At 35.5% G+C, this 21,334-nt stretch overlaps 1 protein-coding gene and 2 long non-coding RNA genes across 10 annotated transcripts in view; 1 reads left to right on the forward strand and 2 right to left on the reverse strand.

Moving 5' to 3' along the window:
- The window catches only part of LOC145942739 (uncharacterized), a 141,437-nt gene extending 124,815 nt beyond the window's left edge, over positions 1-16,622 (reverse strand). Inside the window, exon 1 of the long non-coding RNA XR_014426415.1 lies at positions 16,590-16,622. This is a non-coding gene — a long non-coding RNA (uncharacterized LOC145942739). The remainder of the gene's footprint in view (positions 1-16,589) is intronic.
- The window catches only part of Nachralpha6 (nicotinic acetylcholine receptor alpha6), a 235,468-nt gene that overhangs the window by 197,856 nt on the left and 16,278 nt on the right, over positions 1-21,334 (forward strand). For all 8 annotated transcript variants that reach the window (XM_083049565.1, XM_083049506.1, XM_083049541.1 and 5 more), the window contains one exon: positions 20,485-20,594. In XM_083049565.1, the coding sequence (XP_082905691.1) occupies positions 20,485-20,594 (110 nt within the window). The remainder of the gene's footprint in view (positions 1-20,484; positions 20,595-21,334) is intronic.
- Positions 16,841-21,334, reverse strand: part of LOC145942733 (uncharacterized) — a 42,269-nt gene continuing 37,775 nt past the window's right edge. Inside the window, exon 4 of the long non-coding RNA XR_014426414.1 lies at positions 16,841-17,063. This is a non-coding gene — a long non-coding RNA (uncharacterized LOC145942733). The remainder of the gene's footprint in view (positions 17,064-21,334) is intronic.

The raw sequence follows: 21,334 nt of genomic DNA on the forward strand, positions 1-21,334 counted from the left end.
TATATATATATTATATAGATATAAAGAATTTCTCGCCTAATTATTTTCATGCAACGAAATTATCTCATTATTTCGTCGTATGTCTGACTTAATCTATACTTAACTCCTTGAATGCGTAATAAGTATAATTTACAATGTATCTTATACATACATATTGTATATATTATATAGATATAAAAAATTTTGCCTAATTATTTTCGTGCAACGAAATTATCTCATTATTTCGTCGTATGTCTGACTTAATCTAAACTTAACTCCTTGAATGCGTAATGAGTATAATTTACAATTTATCTTATACATACATATTGTATATATTATATAGATATAAAGAATTTCGCCTAATTATTTTCGTGCAACGAAATTATCTCATCATTTCGTCGTATGTCTGACTTAATCTAAACTTAACTCCTTGAATGCGTAATGAGTATAATTTCCAGTGTATCTTATACTTATATATATATTAATATATATATAAAAAAATATATATATATAAAAGTACAAGATACACTGTAAATTATACTCATTACGCATTCAAGGAGTTAAGTTTAGATTAAGTCAGACATAGGATGAAATGATGAGATAATTTCATGCACAAAAATAATTAGGCGAAATTCTTTATATATATATATATATATATATATATATAATATATACAATATGTGTATGTATAAGATACACTGGAAATTATACTCATTACGCATTCAAGGAGTTAAGTTTAGATTAAGTCAGACATAAGACGAAATGATGATAATTTCGTTGCACGAAAATAATTAGGCGAAATTCTTCATATCTATATAATATATACAATATGTATGTATAAGATACACTGGAAATTATACTCATTACGCATTCAAGGAATTAAGTATAGATTAGGTCAGACATAGGACGAAATAATAAGATAATTTCATGCACGAACATAATTAGGCGAGAAATTCTTCATATATATATAATACATACAATATGTATGTATAAGATACACTGTAAATTATACTCATTACGCATTCAAGGAGTTAAGTTTAGATTAAGTCAGACATAAGACGAAATGATGATAATTTCGTTGCACGAAAATAATTAGGCAAAATTCTTTATATCTATATAATATATACAATATGTATGTATAAGATACACTGTAACTTATACTCATTACGCATTCAAGGAATTAAGTATAGATTAGGTCAGACATAGGACGAAATGAGATAATTTTGTTGTACGAAAATAATTAGGCGAAATTCTTTGTATCTATATATAATATCTATTATGTATATAGATATAATATATATTATATAGATATAAAGAATTTCACCTAATTATTTTCGTGCAATGAAATTATCTCATCATTTCGTCCTATGTCTGACTTAATCTATACTTAACTCTTTGAATGCGTAATGAGTATAATTTACAGTGTATCTTAAACTTATATATATACACTATATAGCGGATTCTGACGTCGATAGCTCTTTAATGTTTGTTTCTCTTTATTTATATTTTTTAAACAAATTCAGCAAAACTGTTTCTTTTAATTTGCAAGGGGGGAGGGGGTTAACCCCAAAATCCCCTCCAGGATCCGCCAGTGCATATATATACATATATATGTATATATAAGTGTGAATACTCGAGCGAATCGAATTAACAAGTGACAGATTGGATTTCGAGCAACGCGTGCCGAATACTCTCTAGAGTGCACCTATTTTTTTATTCGCAAACACGACGGCAACAACATATGATGATGACGAATATAGTGACGAATGTAGAACGTACCTTTGTCACGATTAATGGTTGATCAAATCGTATCTAATATTCAGTGAGACAATATAATTTAATATCACGGGTCACCGTCATTGACACAACGCTAGGAAGTAAAATAATTGAATCCACAACTCGGACGCGATATTACAATTATTATCCCGTTAAGTATCGCTTTTACCGCGGACATTTACAGTTGTCCAGGACAGACGAACCAGATCTTCACGTCGCAGCATTTAAAATTAATTAACAGGCTTATCACGGACGCTCGTGATTATTTATACAGTTATCGAAAGAACGTGATATTTATTCGGCCGACGATCGCGTCGCGAATTTTCGGCCTCGATCTAATTTCTGCGATGATTACGCTGATTTGGACGAATGATACACGACGAAAATTGTATCGCTCGGAAGATTTGCATGTCGGCGTGTAATAACATTGCGGTATAAATTGTATTTGCCATAATATCATTTCAAAATTGCGATCGAAAACTTTACATTTGAAGCATGGGTTTTAAAACGGTCACAAAGGTAAATGAGTTATATATTATATGCTGTTTTATTATCGAGTTTAAGGAACTTTTATAGCTACTTTAGCTACATATTACATTTTTACATAGTGCAGATAAGTATTCTTGTTGGAAGTCAGCAAATATTATATAACTCATCTATTATGCAGTTTTTTTTTTTCGTATTTTTATTGCAAAATCTGCATTTTTTTCAATGCACTTATATCTAATATTTTTTAAATAAATCCTAAATCGATGCGCTTATTTTACTCGAATGCAATTATTGTGTATACGCTAACGGATAATTTCCACGACGATAATGACTACAGCAAAGCCAACTAGTCGGAATATACACATATATGAACTTTCCGGATTGAATGCAAATGGAATGATTGATATACACCACCGGGCATTACCGGCGACACAAATTCGCGTCTATAATTCAGCAAATGTAACGAGGATATAATTGCATATCATATATTTCGTTATTATGTGATACATTCACCGTTGACTGTCAGAAGAAATTATTAATCAATAGACCCAGAGAGAGAGCGGCCGGGCGCTGAAATTAATGTTTTTGCATCTTGGACGTGCAGAATGTTTCGACACGATTTACAGAATTGCAAAAACATTGGTTTGTGAATCGCGCACGACACGATACAAAAAAGTTGCTGGAAAGGTTATCCTACTAACAGTTGTCCAACAGGAAAACCATAAATTTGGCCAATGGAAAGAGCGGTGTCCTTGGCTCGATCGCAAACGGCACTTCTTCTCTTTTTCCAACACGGTTTCCGCATTGTAGAGAGTTTGCCACAAATAACCGCGTATAAATCGTAGAGACAAAAGTTTGAAGATACAAGAGAGTGTTAATGTAAGTGGTGTAAGAACGACGATAAAAAAAACGTCGATCGCGAACGCGGGTGTTAATGAATCGGCGACTTGAAATAGTGAACAGAGACAAACACATGTATACATACAATATACCACGTACACGATACAGTTATGTACAAACTCGTTTTGCGACACATATACACTTGCTTTTGTGGCGAATAAATCGCACGACGGACAATTAAACTGCGATATGTCATTCCTAATTACGGTCGTGAGATACAATACGGATATGCGTTAAACATTTTACGTGGTTCGCGTCGTCGTCGTCGTTTATTCATCGTGTATGAAACATGACATCCGATATGAGCTTCGTTCGATCGCACCCGATTGTTAACAAATTGTTATTGAAAGAAAGGAATCTAGGCCTCTCTCCGAAAAGGAAGATCGCGCTTTGAAATATCCGCATCCATATCCCGCAGGATTGAACGATAAATGTGGCCGTCTCGTTTCGAATTTTATCGTTTAATATGAAGATCGTATACGAGATTATATTCCGGTTGGGAATTGGGCGTTTCTCGCATATAACGATAAATGTGGGATATGAATACGGACTTAAGACTGTATATGGCTCGACGTAACGCATTCTACTGCGAATTTTTGTAAAAAGCGATTTCCGAGGCAATTTTCGTAAATATCGTGCAAAAATCATGTACGCATCGCGTGTTCTAACATGTTTCTTTTTTCAATTTCTTACATCATTTCGCGATACATAAAGAAAAATTGCGAACGCACATGAAAAATGCATAACGCGATCTTTAGAAGCGATGCGCATCGCGATGTTTAATAGAGAGAGATCGATAAATTTCTTCAGGCTCTTCTCCCTTTCGAAATAATGATAATTTCCGGTTACATGAATTATGCGCTTCATGAAATATGAATTGTGCGACGCGACGCAGTGCGTATACGGGCTTGCTCGGCATAGAACATATGTAGAAATGACATGCACGAAACACATGCAGACCAACAATGATCATTATAATAATTGATCTGCCAAAAGCTCGCTCACATCTGACAATGGAAGCAACGGCATAAATTTATGCTAACTGAATATTAACGACCGCATCTATGTGATTCTAAGCCTCTTTCTCTCTCTCTCTCTCTCTCTCTCTTTGTCTGTTAATGGTAAAATACTATAAAATACTATAAAATCTTGAAATTTATTTATTAATGTCATATTTTCTCAAGAGAGAGTAAATGTCACAAAATATATATGATAAAGTTAAACTATACTACCATAATTCTCACTGTTTAACAGAATTCATTTCTTCCAAGTAAGAAAAAAAAATAAAATAATTGTTGAATAACGATAATTATAAATCTTTCTTTTTGTCAACTTTTATACCGTGACAAAAAAATAGCGACGTCATGCTTCCACTGCTTGATGTTTCCCGTCACCTTTTCGCGATTATCACGGACAAGGTGATAAGGATTCATCCGCGCATAGAATTCGCACATTCGATTACACGTGTACGAGCTTTTGGACACGGTGTGCGTGTGTCGTTCGCTCGCGTCGAAGGACTGCAAAGGCGCGAGCCGATGTGCGTTTCAATGGAGAAACGGCGCGAACTTTCCTATTCAGCAGGCAACGCTTTGTCGTTCCGCCAATTCCCTGTGAGCGATGCGCAACCCTTCTTAGCGCGCGCGGGGCGAAAGAGATCCCTTAGAACCTGTCGCCCTTTGAGATCGCGTGCGCCATTGACGAGCGATGAATTAAACGAGCTCTCGGCTTCTTACAATCCGAACGTCAAGGTACAGATAATAATTCAACAAGGGTCTGTGCAAAAACAAATAATTTTTTAAACTGACAATTTCATATTTCTATGAGAATGACGTGTGAATGCAGCGTATAATATCGATAGGCAGCTACCCCCAGAGTGTGGCTGCCCACCGTGTTGATATACACGCTCATTGAATCGCAGCGTTGAAATTTCAATTTCGACAAGTGTGAGGATCGTTTATATCTCTCTCGCGATTCGTGATTTATCGCTCATCGGTCGTCAAATGTGTTGACGCGATCTAAAACGCTTTGCTTCGGCGATAGCTCACTTCCGCTGGCTCCGCGACTCGCCACCGGCGTACATACATGAGGGGGAGGCTTGCGCGTGCGTGCGTGCGTGTACTATGTGTGAATGTGACGACTACGTGTATGCTATCACGCTCGATCTCAATCTGCAAACTCTCTCTTACGCAGAGTTTCTGACCTTCCGACCTTCCGGAGCAGGTGCTAGCGCCTCGAATTTACGAGTTTAGTATATTGCATTGGTAGTGATTATAAAGTACGTATCTCACATGAAAATGTAAATTGCACCGAAGGCTCTGAATCAAGGAAATGATCTCTTACTTTCCAGCACCGTCTCTTTCCGCCTTTCCGTCTTTTTCTATCCATTTATCTCTGTCTCTTCCTCTTTCTCTCGTTTTCTCTTTAACTCTCTATTTTCTTTCTTCTTCTTTCTCAATCTCTCTTCTTATTCTCTTGCCCACTCTGCCTCTTTCCTCTTGAGTGGTATTTTGTTTTTATCTTGGAGATAAGCCGATCGTTGCAGCGAACGGGAGTAAAACAATCTCAGAGACGAAAAAGATTAAATGCCCGTAAACGCGCGCTCCGAACAAATTAGAACGTTGCCCGAAACGCGATACAAGGAGAGAATCTATTCTTTAGGATGTTCCGTGAATGAAAAAGAATACATCTCAGAATCTGTGCGCGAGAAAGGAGAAATAGCTGCGTCGAGATATTTTAGAGCGCGCTCATAAAAAAGTTATTCGCGCGGAACGTCAGTCGTGACCCGGTAATGCCACTCAAGGGTCAAAAATTCTCTTCCTCTCCGCCATCACCATCCCCATCATATCTCTCTGCCCCGTATTTCTGTAGGCTGCTCCTTTCGCTCTGCAGTCGCGGAACTTCAACTTGCCTAGACGTACGATAAGTTAAAGCGTATGACAAGTCACTCTCTATGAGCTGTACACTAGTTATTTATAACCGCTACACCGCTCATCGCCATTGTGTCATAATCACCCCCGCAATTCTAACTTTGCAACTCTCCCCCGCGATCTCGTGTCGCTCATCTTCCGTGGATTTCTGCTGTCGATCTGTTAGCTCTTTTGGAACGTATCGCGATAGGCGCAGCTCGACATATCATAGAACAATATCAGCGTTTACTCCTCTTACGCTATGTCGGATGACTTGGTAGTTGCTTCTTTACCTCTGTATCAGCCTCTTTCTTTCTCTTCCTATCTTCCTCTCTTCCTTTATCTCTTTCTCTCTCTGCCTTTGTCTTCACCTCTGTCTCTCGCTCTGATGGAACAGTATTTCAAGAGCCATGAAGTTGCTTTTCTATCTGTCTGTCTTTCCCCTCCCTCTCTCTCTCTCTCTCTCTCTGTCTCTCTCTCTCTGTCTCTCTCTCTCTTTCTCTGGTAAGGCTTATAAGAGTTCCTTCGTAAACAGTTGGTTGACGCATACTTCACGATCACATGTAGAAACGTAAACTTATGCCTCAAATCATGCAAAACTTTAGTGCTCGTTCTCTTTATATTTTCCCGCCTTCTCCCTTCATATTCTATCTCTTTCCCCTCTGTCTTTCTTTGATACGCGTTCAAGCAACCGACTCTCGTGCGATTGATGCAGTACGTAGTATATTACGTGCATGGCGCACATTGATTGATTCTGCTACTGGTAACAAAGTGAATCTCACATTACGGAGCATATTGACAAGTAGACAATATATGGAAAATGCATCGCTCTTTTCCCCCTTACATATATATTTCTCCTCTTCTTCTTCTTCTACTTCTTCCTCCTGTATCACCTCTTATCGCTAGTTTTGCTCACCGCTTCTGAAGTGGCACTACTGCTCGACTATGCAGACGTAGTTATAATTATTACTGCAGATTGTTGAGAGTTGGGGTATGAAGTTCAAGAGCGAGTATTTCTCCATTATACCGTACGACAACGCCTGTTAAAGTCGATATTTCAAGCGGTGCCAACATACGTCAAAATCTAGTTTGAATAATAATATAATGTGCAACGTGTAAGTTTAACTTGGGGGAGATTATATAATTTAATATATGCGTACATACAGACACACACAATAGCATTCGGGGTACACGGGATATAATTGCGCATATTTTCATACAAAATATTCAATGGTCAACAATACGAAATTAGCGTAATTGTTTCGGATATTATTAAAATTATGTTATACACGAATATTATACGTATTTATTTTGAATTATGTGTACAACCGCGACTTTATAATGTTTCATTAATTTTCGCACGCAATAATAGGAATCAGTAACATGGATGTCCGCAAATTTTAAAATAACCAAATTTCAAATTTGTTATAAACGAGAGCGCATCTGAAATGTTTCATCTCCTCCGATAATCTCGATGAAGATGACGATCGATTTGAAATCTACGAACGTCGTAACCGAGATGATCTTAACATTTTAATGGTTCAAAAATGACATCGTAAAAACAATAAATTTTTGAGGACGGATGTACATATTTGACATCGTATCGAGAATCGGAATTGAAAAGTATATGGGGAAAGCGAATGGTAAGATTATTGGAAATAAGATATCGCCGAAAAGGGAAAATAATATTAAAACGGAAGAGCAAAAATCTTCTCATCGAATAAAAAGATAGAGTAGAATGAAAGACGCGAAAGACTTCGAGAGAGAAATAATAAAACAATGCGAGAGCGCGAAAATATTTCCACCGGGAACGGAGAGCTTCATATTTTCGGGACGATAGGACACGATCCATTATTATTCGCGTGGTGCATACGAAAAAATATTTGCCACGACTAATCCGTGAGAATGGAAAAAAAAAATAAAAACAATAACAAGCAAAAACTAGACCCTTGGAGACACTTCTGCTCACGAATTATTCGACACGATTGGTTTCGCCCTTTAAATCATAATTAAATTGGCACGTATACTTTGATAATTAACACGCGAACCACGAATTATTTCGCATCGGCGATGATGATCTTGACGCTGCGCCATCGTATTTCAAAATTCACGAAACGCGCAACTCTCGCAAAATCTCTGCAATCAGCCGCCGCGCGATGATTATAGTTTATGCGTAGGAGATAATAGTAATCCAGACACATGGAATGTTACAACGATGAAATAATGCGCTGACATGAGTGCTGGCAGCGCGCGAGAGATGGTGAGAGAAAGAAAGAGAATATACGCACACATATACATTACATACACATGTATGTATGTAAATGGAGAAATACGGAGCTGATCGCGTGCTGAAGAGGGCTACTCTTGAAATGGGCTACATTTCAAGGAGGATGCAACAAATGTCGAACCACATATTTCGCTGCAAAATGCTATATACCGCTGCCACATATTTCTAGAAAGAGCAAAGCTGTTGAATCTCCGTGACAAAACAGTATTTTATTCCCAATCGTATTTACACATCCCGAGTACTTACTGCTCGGTCGATGGTATCAGATAAAACTGGAACTACATATTTTCGTGCAAGTGTCATTTGTTATTCGCGGATAATTATCGAGAACTTGCATCGCGATTATCTAACTGTCATGCATTAACAATATTGTCGCTCATCTGGACTTTTACAACAATTAGAGTCACTAATCGAAAGGTTTAATAGACTAGAAGCGTCCATCTCTCATTTCGCGATTAAAAAGAGAATTATAAACTTGTAAACATGTCGATGATCTCTCATAATGCTTAATTTGTGTGAAAATAAAAATTGATTATCGGGATGGGCTAACAATAAGACTCAATTGAATCGATTTACAATCATACGGAATATAAACGTGGTATATATATATGCACATACTGATTTGAAACAACTTATAAACAACATACTAATATAAAACAAATTTCTGCATAATCCGTATCGTCATCGGAGAGTGCATTTAAGGGTGATTCATTTTACAATTAAACGCAGTTAAGTTTAACTTAGCGAGTCATTAAGCTCTCGCGTAGTTCTTTCTCCAACGATATATCATTTATGTCGCTGATAAGCGCGCAACGGAGTGCAATTTGGGTAACGTTGTTCGAAAATGTACTAACTGCGGCTACGTTTACGGGAAATTTCTATCTTCTCGTATTTCCTTCTCTACACCTCGCCACTAACAGGAAACTTTAACATATATATATAAAGTTTCTTATTTGAAAGTTCCCCTCCAATATTGGTCACGTATATACGGACGATAAATATATAACTTGAGGTCAAACAACATATTTTATGTGTTTAAATGTTACTTGTGTAAAGCGAAATTAGCCACAGTCAATCTTCATTTATTTGTATAGTAAAACAAAACTTCTTTCTTCCCGTTATATTAATATTCGTGATTTCCTAGCATTTTAAAATTGTCTTAGGAGATCTTTTAAATTCATTAATGTATATTTACGTACAGTTTGCCCCCAATTTACAATCTCAATTTCTTGTATTAACGTAACCGAAGAAAATTTAAGCAATTGAAATTCGAATATTTATACATTTGTAGATTCTATTATTCTATTTTCTTGTTTTAGTGTGCCTTTATTATAATATGACTTTAATTTAATGATCAATTTTTTTTATTCTTTCAAGGTATGTATTAAAAAAATATTTAATACATAAAATATATAAATATCCAAAAATATAATAAAAATACACTATTTTTTCTTTAAACGAAACACGAAATACTGTGGTATAATAAAAAGTATAGTGCTGTAGTAAAGTGGTAAATAAATTTCGTACAAGAAATTAACTCGCATTAACGCTGCAAAAAAGGCCACGAGAGAGGAAACGCGCTTGAGACGATTTAAGATTTGGAATTTCCAAAGTCGGAATTTCGCAGCGCAACCACCACAAGTGAAGATTCACAGGCAAGGAATGTATAATAAAAACCGCTTTCGCATTACAGCGAAGATGCGTTTCCGGCGCGTTGAGCCGCGAAAAGAGCGCGCTTTTAAGAGAGCAATCCATGCGCGGAGCGGGACGTAAACGACTGCCAAACTGCCGACAATAATCTCGGTCGGAACATGCGCTTCTAACGGGACGTGTAAGTGCTGCGAAAATCCGTTTCGCGATTCGATAAACGACGCGTGCCGCCGAATGCATCGAATAAAATTCCGAGACATTCGTGTTAACGTATGGACCGCGACGCGCACGTAATACGGCGAAATTTACGATTTTCCTTTTTCTCTCGCACACGTGCAACAGCAATCGTACATATATACAAACGAATCGTACTGCTAAAGCTTCGTTAGAAAAAAATATAAACTTGGCAAAAACGTTCTCTACACGACTCTTTGCGAATTATCTTTCTCAACGAGATTGAAATCACCTTTATCGCTCTTTTTCAAGATGTTCGTAATACTTGGAGACATCGGTATGTAACTCGACAATTTTATTTCAAATATTGTCGCGTTCTTTTCCTACGCTTTTAATTCTTCTTCAAGATATTTAAAAAATATAATTCACTCTCTTTTATATTTATTGTTCAACTGTCTAATATCACGCATGCAAAATAGCATCAACAGCATCAACATCGTCTTTTTTTCGAAGCGCTGCCCGTAAATTCTGGATTACTTGGCTTAAATAATGCACCGAAAGAATTACTATAGTAACGATAGTAGCATCGCAGACGGGAAGCACAATGGAGCAACAATAGTACGGAAACTCGTATAGCGCTCCAGCGTGATTTATTTATTTACACCTCCGCACGCGTAGCCATCGACCACGTACGCCCACAAACGCGCGAGCTACCGACAGGTGGACGATACTGATAAAAATCGTAAGAGAACTCACATGTGACTTATTTAAATGTCTTTGTATGGGTATGTGTATATATGTTACTGTACGCTCGCCTACGCGAACAAAACGAAACGAGGCTACGTTGTCGTTGCCGGCTGCAATTGTCGTCGTGTGAAGCAGAGATTCTCAACGTTTTGTAATCGAATAGCCTATCCTATAATATATCTAACAACTATAGATACGATTACTATAATGACAAATCAGATAATAATTCACACGTATGAATTTGTTGTCAATTTAAAAAGAGTGTAAAATTAATTATCAGCAGCTATATTTAATTTTTGTAAGCATTATTTTTTCTCTTAATTATTTTCTGAGACTTCATTATTTTCAATAAAATAATTTTTCTATATTTTTATTACTATTTCTCTAATAATAATAATAATAATAATGTAGCGCATCTTTTATAATAAAGTATCTGATTGTGGCAAACTTGTAACGATCACATTAAATTATTTATAATAAAGTTGTTTACAGATAATATTATTTTTGCAAATACTAAGAAAAAGCAAAAAATAACACATTGATATATTTATCATCGAAATCTCGCATTTCTTTCAACTAGTCAAAGATTTCAATCGAGCAGATGGACAGTCTTGAGAGCCGCTCTACGATTCCTTCTTTCTCTCTCGTATATACCTCTTCTTTCTTTCCACTTTCTTTTTCTGTATTCTCGTAGCCGGCTACAAAACGACTCGTTGCAGTCTCCAAGTATCATGCAACTTTGACGAACGTCGTATCCGAAGAACGTACCTACTTTATTCCCTGTCCTAGCTACACAATAAGTTCTCTTCTTTCCTCTCTTTATCATAGCGTACTTTTTTTCTTTCTCTCTTTGCACCCTTGCAAAATAAAATTGCAATCGTTTTCGCGAAGATCAAATGATGCGAGCCGTTTTCCTTTCTCCTCGTCGCGAGAATTATTTTAAGAAAAGAACGAAGTGTTCGCAAGCTTGCGATGCTCGAATCGAGAGCGAAAACTTCCCGAGGAAGTCAGGATCGAGAAGCAATATTGTGGCGAAACTTCTAAGACGGAATCGCGAGAGAGCAATCTATGTAACAGTTCTCTTTCGACACATTTCCGACTTTTCTCACCGCGCAAACTTTCCATTCGCCACGAGTTTTACACTCTGACTTAGAAAATACGGCAAGCTGCATAAACAATAACGATCCGATGACGGAAATATGAAGACCGAAATACGGAATACGAGGCCGTAAAACAGCGCAATCCAGATAGAACGTTTTCGAAATATTGCCTGCGGAAAGACCAGGGAGCAGAGAGTCCACGTAGACTCCACCACAAGACTTTGAAGATGCAAAGGGTGCATCGCACACCACTGAGTCGTAAACGCACGTTCGCCCGTAATCAAGGGCGACCGCAAAATGTACGGCGATACCCCGTAAAACGAAGGAACACGGGACAGACATGAAATAAGAAGAAAAAGAAAAGCGAGAATGAGAAGCGACATTTATGAAAAGTAAAAAAAAAAAAAGAAAACCGCAAGCATTTTTCACCCAAAAACGAACGCGCGCGCATGACCGCTCGAAGTAATTGGAAAGTAATGGAAGACGTAGAATAAAAAGGCATTACGACAATGAGAGATCTCTTTAAATGCAATCGTGTATTTCGCCCTTCGTTTCGAGGACGCGAACAAGCATTTCGTCGACGACGTGAAAACAGGAAAGGGTCCTAGGAACGTGACGTCGCAAGCGAAAATCGAGCAAATAACGAGGCAGAGCGTCGAAGACGAAGGCGCAAGGAAAATAAGGAGCGTCGCGTCCCCATGATGAGATTGGTGATTAGAAAACGAGCAAATGGCAATCGGCGATGTAATGAGAACAATGGTTTCTCCGGGACCATCAAAGGGAACATTGTAAGAGCATATTAAAATTTGCAGCCGAGTGTCACCTGCAGGAATAAAGTCCCTTTTATGACTCTCTCGTTGTAAATGGCATTACGCTAGAACGATGTAAAAACGCCGTCGTAAAAGCAGGATAAAATCCATCCTCAAGATGGAGCGATTAAGAGATAATGCAGATGTAAAGTCGCTCGAATACTGTTGGACTGCTACAAAAATGTAGTAGGTGGTTATAGCTGCATAACGACATCATAGAACAACAACAACAATACAATTAACAGAATGAAGCTGCCGTAAAGAAGGTCAAAATGCTGCTGGCAATCAGGAAACGCAACGATATCGTCCACGATTCTTCTCGGCAGCATTTTTCTTTGAAAAATGCGTATTTGTATAAAGTAATAATATCAACGGAACATGTTGTTTCATCTCTCTTGCAAAATGCAGCAATGTTATTAAAATCAAAAGAAGAAGAAATATAGGCGAAGAGCAGTTCCGGAAGAAAGTAATGATAATGGTAATAAATTTTAAAAAAGTGGATATATGCATGTATACGTATATAGTACTATATATATATGTATATAGGATTACTGAAAAGACTGATTAGAAATGAACTAATTAATAATATTTATATTTAATTGTATTTGAAGCGATGAAAGAACAAGAGGCACTGCGGCACATCTATGACACCGAAATTGCGAAACATTACTATTGCAAATTCGTGTCTAGCAAGAAAGAGCATAGAAATGTTTGCGCAAAAGCGAAAAGAGAAGTAAAATGCGCATTCGTAGTATCAATAAAACCGGTTATTCGTTCCAAATAACCGAGAACTAGCTTACGGCTCCGCAAGTAGTACGTAAAAATGCGGAAATTGAGTAGTAAAATAGTAAACCCGAACGCGCGCGCGCAAAACGGAGACGCAAAGCACATAAAAAAAGCTGCGAGGAAGGCAATTCAACTGACAAGAGAAATTGTATATACAGAGAGAGAGAGAGAGAGAGAGAGAGAGAGAGAGAGAGAGAGAGAGAGAGAGAATGTGTGTGTAAGAGAGAGAACTACGTGACTACGTAACGAACGAGCCACTTCGTCGACGAGTCGTTCGAAGTAATCAAGGAATAGAAAAGGTAAACGAGAGCCTTCAAGGAAAGGAAATGCGCTCGAGAAACGAAGCGAGATTCGTGGGATCGAAAGAAAAAGAAAAAAAACCAAGAAGAGAGCATCAACGACGCGAAATTTGTACACTCGCGCAAATAGACTGCATTTAGAGTATCTAACAGCAGTTCTATGAAAACACGAATACGCGAAAATTGTGCTAGTGTAAATGAAATATGTCAATGATCAATCGTCTAACGCAGATATGACACTAAACGCAGGACGGTAATTCATTCTTCAGTGAGTCAATCCTTGTTATTAATTATTTATATCCGGCTTGCGCATTATTTATTTCTGTAATGAATTACATATAATATATAACATAACTCTCTTTGATTAATAATCTGTTATTCTCTCTGTTGCATATATTGCGTTAAATGTAATAAATAAGTTTTTAACTTAATTTTTTAACTCAAAGCATGATTTTACAAAGATGTAATTTGGAGGTGTTAAAACCGAAATGAAGAATTTAACAATATTTAAAAAAAGATGTGTTGAAAACTCTTCAACTCTCTCTCTCTCTCTCTATTATTATTAAAGCTTTACACGTTTTTACAAAGCAATATTACGCGATGGCTCTTTAGAAATACTTTATTGATGATGATATGAATAGCATCACAGTTACGTGAGCAGCATTGAAATGATAAAGCAGCAGTATTCATAAAAATTAGCTTGAAAGCCATAAAAAAAATGAGAAAAAAGTTGAATTGCCGCCCTCTCGCGTTTCTTTAATAGAGAAGTTATTCCACTTGTAACTCTTAGCGCCCCATAATTATGAACCGAATGAATTAAAGATAGCATGAGGAAGAAACAGATAAAATAAAAGGAAATATGATACATTTTTAAAATGTTCTGCTCCACTTCGTATTTATTTTAATCCCGCTGAATAATCTAATATTTCACAATTATATCATAAATACCGTAATGAAAAACTATTTATCGCAAAAAAAAGAACTATTTATAGTAAATACGAAAGAAAGTAATGTACAAATAAGATTTTTTGCCAAATATTCTCTTTCTCTTTTCAAATGTTTTTATATTATAATTATAATTATATACAAACGCAATTTTTAATTCGCGTGAAACCCACACGCGCCGTTATTGATTGTTTTTTTGCCCAATTATATATTTAACAGCGAAACATCGACATTACAATGATTTATAAATTCTACATTAACCATCACATTAACTGGGTCGCCGTTGCAGGGCATGTAATAATTAATTAATTCGGTAGAATAATTTAAATTACGACCTATCTGTCAGTTGAAAATTCGATGACGTCAGCTATTTCATCGGTCATAATTAAATTGGAGCATATGGCGGCCGAAATATAAAGCACGCGGAGTAAGTCGGATTATTTTGTAAAAATTTGTGGAGCCTGCTATGAATTGAATGTACTATGAATAAAATGCTTTTCACGTGTCGCATTGTACATAATTTTTCTTCGACAAATGTTTGCCAACATGCGTATAAAATAAATATATTTTGAATAAATATTCCTAACTATGAGAAAAAAAACTTTATGTCCACACGTAGTGGCTGTTTCGTGGGAATATAATTTTCTCGTTGTGCTGCGTTAATATAAAAGTTGCAGACGTTTAATTTGAAAAAATGTATTGCTCGATTTTCACATCTGTGAAAAACTTGTCGAAACGCAGAAGGTTTCTCTCAACAAATACGCACAATTAATCAACGATTCTCCATTTCTCAGATTAAAATTAATACAGTGGTTAACAATAAATAACAAAGTGTAGAACTGAAGACTCCCGATGTAAAGAAATGTTACAGTATTTTCGCGATTAATATATATTCTATTTTCTATTAAATATATTTTCTATTTCCTATTAAACACACATCCCTTTCTAAAAAAGGTATGTTAAGTCGATTCTCGCAAGTATTGTTGCCTCTTTTCTGCGATACTGATTGGCTGTCTCGATTCGCGTTGTGCGTTATATTCGTAGTCTCGAGAGGCTGTCGTCGCGAGAGTTAGCAATTTGACAATTTGTTCAAAATAAAATTGAATAAAATAATAATATGTTGTAAATAATATGTTATAATACTTTAAACTCGATTAATATTTTTGACAGGTATCAGTTGATTTCTATCAAAAATATTAATCGAATTTAAAGTATTATAACATATTATTTACAACTTATTACTTTTTTAATATTTTTAACATATTATTATTTTAAAATTTAATTAACAAATTAACGCTTTATTAATATTTTTTACAGAAATCAACTGATTAAAGCGTTAATTTGCTAATTAAATTTTAAAATAATAATATGTAAAAAATATTAAAATAGTAATATGTTGTAAATAATATATTATAATACTTTATCCGCGATTAATATTTTTTGATAGAAATCAGCTGATAACTATCAAAAATATTAATCGAATTTAAAGTATATTATAATACATATTATTTAAAACATATTATTTTATTTTATTTTATTTTAAACAAACTATAAAACTACTAACTCTTGCGATGACAGTCTCTCGATACTACGAATATAACGCACAATGCGAATCGAGACAGTCAATAAGCATCGCGGAAAAGATGCAACAATACTTGTAACAATGGACTTAACATGCTTTTTTTTAGAAAGGAATGTTATAATACTTTCTACTCGATCGAAATAAATAATTTCTCACTCACCAATACGTGCAATAGCGGAGTTGTAGTACCTATACAGCACACACATTGATCTGAAAACAAAATATTCAAATTATATATATATATATACATGTGTGTGTGAGGAGGGGGGGGGGGGTGTATGTATGTGTACAGGGTATTTTGAAAGTCTGGAAACGGTCGAATATCTCAATGTAGTTTAGAAAAAAAATGTTTTTAGGTATCTTGCATACCTCACAGTTGTCCCGCTGTTGCCCGATGCCTCCCCGGGCCTCCTCCTCCTCTCTTGGTCCATGGTAGCACTCACGACACTCGCGAAAACACGAATAATTACGATCGCCCGACACTTTACACGGCACTCCCGACGCGACGCGTAAATTGCACGTGTATTTCGCGTACATTGCGCAATGAGAAATAACAATGCGAAAACTATAACCGCACGAATCAACGTCTGTTCGATACTCGAGAATCTCGCGCGCAGCTTATCAGCAATGCTACCTGTAACAAACAAAATAAAATAAAATGTTATTATTTTAATTTTTATAAAATATTATTTTTAAATTTAATTAGCAAATTTTCGCTTTATTAATATTTTTTGACAAAAATTAGCTGATTAAAGCGTTAAATAAAATGTTATAATATTTTTGACAGTTATCAGCTGATATCTGTCAAAAAATATTAATCAAGAATATGGTATTAAAACATATTATTTACAACATATTACTATTTTAATTTTTTATCATATTATTATTTTAAAATTTAAGTAGCAAATTAACGCTTTAATCAGCTAATTTCTGTGAAAAAATATTAATCGAGTTTAAACAAACTTTATATTATTTGTTTTAAAACATCATTCTTTTTAATTTAAAATCGAAAAATGGCGCGCGCTTGTATTGTTCTAGTTTATCTAAAATCTTGACTAAGGATGTGTGAATCAGCCTTAAAAAATTTTAGACAAATAAAAATTAGTTGACGTGCAAAAAAATAAGGGTATGGTGTGAATTTTTGTATTAAATTTTGTAAAATTATTCTACTAAATAACTAGTAAATTCTGGTAAACAATGATTTATCTTGGCTTTAAATTTGCGAAATTTAATCAGCATAACATATTATATAAGTAGGCAAAAAATATTACTGAATAATACTACTTTTGTCCAAGAGATTGTAATTTTCCGCATTTCATATCGTAAATTCTTATATCAAGTGACTTTGCGCCATAATATATTTGATGTGAATTTCCAGCGAATAATCGGTGGATTAATTAAGTAACTCGAAACGTCATAAATATACGCAACCACTATGTAATAGAAGGCGAGTCTTAAAGATTCATTAATAAGAGGAGATGGCCGCTTTGTATACGACAATTAATCACAGCCTGAGACGCTGATGCCGAGCTTTATGGAACCGTTAACATAGCCGTCAAGATAACACGAGGAAGGCGACCCTTTTAGTATTTTATTCACCGACACTTGAAGCTCTCTCGTTCCTTCTTTTTTTCTCATTTTCACGCGCGCCTCGTCCGATTATTTGCGATCCCCTATTTTAACGCAGCATTTCGGATGCGCTCATCCGATTATGGCGATCCAATAATTAAGGGGAATGGATCCGTAATTGGAGCAAACCTTCGCAATTGTAGAAAGGGGAGAATAAATATTCAATTGCGTCTGAGCGCAAGCGAGACGAAATAAATGAAAATGTATCGCTCGAAGATCTTTAATTTGCGAGAAACGTTTCGCATCTACGTTATATAACGTTGTTCAGTTGCATGAAAGGGACTTGGTTATTTCCGGATAAAAAAGGTAATCCGGTAAAAAAGTTTAAAATATTTTACAGCGTGGCGCCAGAATATTTCACGTTATTAAGGAAATTTTACGACAGAGTTGATCCTAAATATGTGTGCATTGACAGGACTGATTATTTTAATCATATTTTTTAACGTTCAGCTATAAATCATGGGTGGGAGAAGATGATAACTACTCAGTGATAACTGAAAATATATAAGAATAATATACGAAGATTAAATTATATAAATACACATAATTAATCAACATCACATCCGATACATGTATAATAGCATTTGCGATCGAAGTGAACTTCGATTACATTAGTTCCCCCCGAAACTCCGAGATAACTAGTATCTAAACAGGAGTTTCAGGCTTAATCGCGAACACGTAAGATAGCCGATAATAAAAATAGAAAGATGAACTACATCCCAATCTTATCGTAGTATACGTAGTCTTAATCGCAGCTTAAACGTTCTCACGATATGCATCCCTATTGTATTTTTATCTTTAAGTATTGTTAAATGTATATCAATGATTTTCTCAAGTTGTAGGAAACAGAAAGTAGGTTACGGAAGGCTTTTGTATGCATATTCTATCAGAATGCATTTTCGATAGCTGCATGATAGTGTAAGCGTTTTCTCTCTCCGTCGCTATTTCTCTGCGCAATATAACCATCTCGCCTCTTTCTTTTCGTATACGTCTACACGCACTTTGCGCACAAGTAAGTACACTCTACTTTCAACCTTTTTTCTTATTTGCGCTTATCTAGCATCGGATAATTGACGTAAGTTACCTTCATTATTCTAGCGAAGCGAGAAACGCCGACTTTAGCGTAATTGTGATCAATGAACAGTTTTATCTCGATGCATCCCGTCGTTGTTAAAAATCTGTTGGTATTGAGATGAAGTTAGATGAATGAAACGTTTATTTAAGTATAATGCAAAAGGAAAATTTAAAAAATATCTGAGGAACGTTGAAAATATTGAAACGTTTTTCAGATATTTTTTCGCGACATCCTTTAACGCGATACAGAAATGTGAAAAACGTGTAAGAGACATCTGGAGATCTAGATGTCTTAGATGCCTTTTGGACAGTTTTGTTGCTAAATGTATAGTGTATGCTACATATATACAATATATATATATATATATATATATATATATATATTTGTTTTTTTCTTGTGTAAGTGTGCTTTTCCTTTTAGCTGTGTGTTATCTTTGTCCCGATTATTATTGCCGAATAATAAATTCTCTTATTTCGCTATTATTTCTTTCTCAACATTCGCCTTCAGTGTGAATCGCGAGAGATTCCGTGACTGGTATATTCGGATGGCACCGAATCGCCGTGTGTTGTGATTGCGAGTGTATCGTCGTGGAGTGTGTGTCTTCACTCACGCGGGGAGGTTCGAATTTTCGTCGTACACATCAGGAGAATGTTCTGTACAAATATTAATCCGTATATTTCGCTTATTATACCATATTCGTTCAAATAGAGGAATCGATGGAGACTTCGTCTCCGACGGGGAAAAAGGATAAAAAACATTAATGCACTATACAAGTTATGTACATCGCAAATGCAAGAAGATATAAATTGCGAAATACATCAAGCTGATGTCAAGCAGATCTGAAAGCGCAGTGTGCACTTTTGCCTGATAAATATAACATCGGAGCAAAAATCCGTGAAAATTGTATTTGAAAAATGAATTACTCTCTCTCTCTCTCTCTCTCTCTCTCTCTCTCTCTCTCTCTCTTTCTCTTCGGAGAGAGTCCTCATTTCTCTTATATTAAAGCGTCGGGGTTAAAACATTTTTAGAGTACACAATATATTCTCCAAATGTTCGAATGTGTGTGTTTGAACCTCTCCGCGCGCAACCGGAAACGCGCGAGCAGTTGTACAAGCGAATGAAAGATTATTAAATATATCTGTTGAGCAAAAAAAGAGATGAAAGTATAAGAAGCTTCGCGTAAGCGGAAGCGATTACGCTATGAGCCGAGCTAAAAGAGAATCCGAGAGAATAATCTTTCATTCTCAATGAAAGAGCGGGCCAACAGCGTCGGTCCACGCCATTTCCGTGACTAATCGCCTTCTTTTTGTATTCTTTCTTCGGGGGATTTTCGGGAAATACCTCGATTCAGGATCATACTTCAACTGCATCATGTTCATGGTGGCAAGCAGCGTCGTGTTGACCGTTCTGGTACTCAACTATCATCACAGATCGCCCGATAGATACGTGATGCCAAATTGGGTAAGATATTATACACATATATACAATTAAATATAATTATAATATAATTATAATATAATTATAATATAATTATAATATAATTATAATACATTATAATATTAAAAATTATATATATATATATATATATATATATAATATATAATTTTAGGGAATATTAACTTATTTCTCTTTACTTGATAATTAATAACAAACATATATCTCAAATAATATAAATCCAGCGATAAATGCAGCATGCGTTATTAATGACGCAACATTGTGAAATAAATAACAATTTGTCACTAAAATAATTTCGCGTACAAACGACTTTAACTAAATTAATTAATTAACACTGATAATGTTAATTAATGTAATTATTTGTAATCATACAATCTTTGTTTGTAATCTATGCATACGAATCGCCTGTCAATTGAAACTTTCATCACTGACACGATCTTTGTAGAGTGGATTACATATGAATTCGCGAGAAAATTAATTAAATGTATAGCCGCGTGGATATTTCCAACTTGCTTTGAAAACACAATCTTTGATCAACCGTGCAGTAAATATTTCAGTCGAATAAAGATTAATCATTTTAGATACATGAAAATAAGCCGCTTAACTAAACGGATTAGTCGAGATTGCACTTACTCTCGTTATTATTGTACTCGTATTATACCAAAATCATTACAAATTTAATTGCTTTTCATTATGCTCGATAATTGAATAAGCAACAATTTTGAAATCGTATAATCATAATTTAT

The sequence above is a fragment of the Prenolepis imparis genome, unplaced genomic scaffold (genome assembly GCF_030444845.1).
Source record: "Prenolepis imparis isolate NDT839.2.m4 unplaced genomic scaffold, iyPreImpa1.0 SCAF_1, whole genome shotgun sequence".
Classification (NCBI taxonomy): Eukaryota; Metazoa; Arthropoda; class Insecta; order Hymenoptera; family Formicidae; genus Prenolepis; species Prenolepis imparis.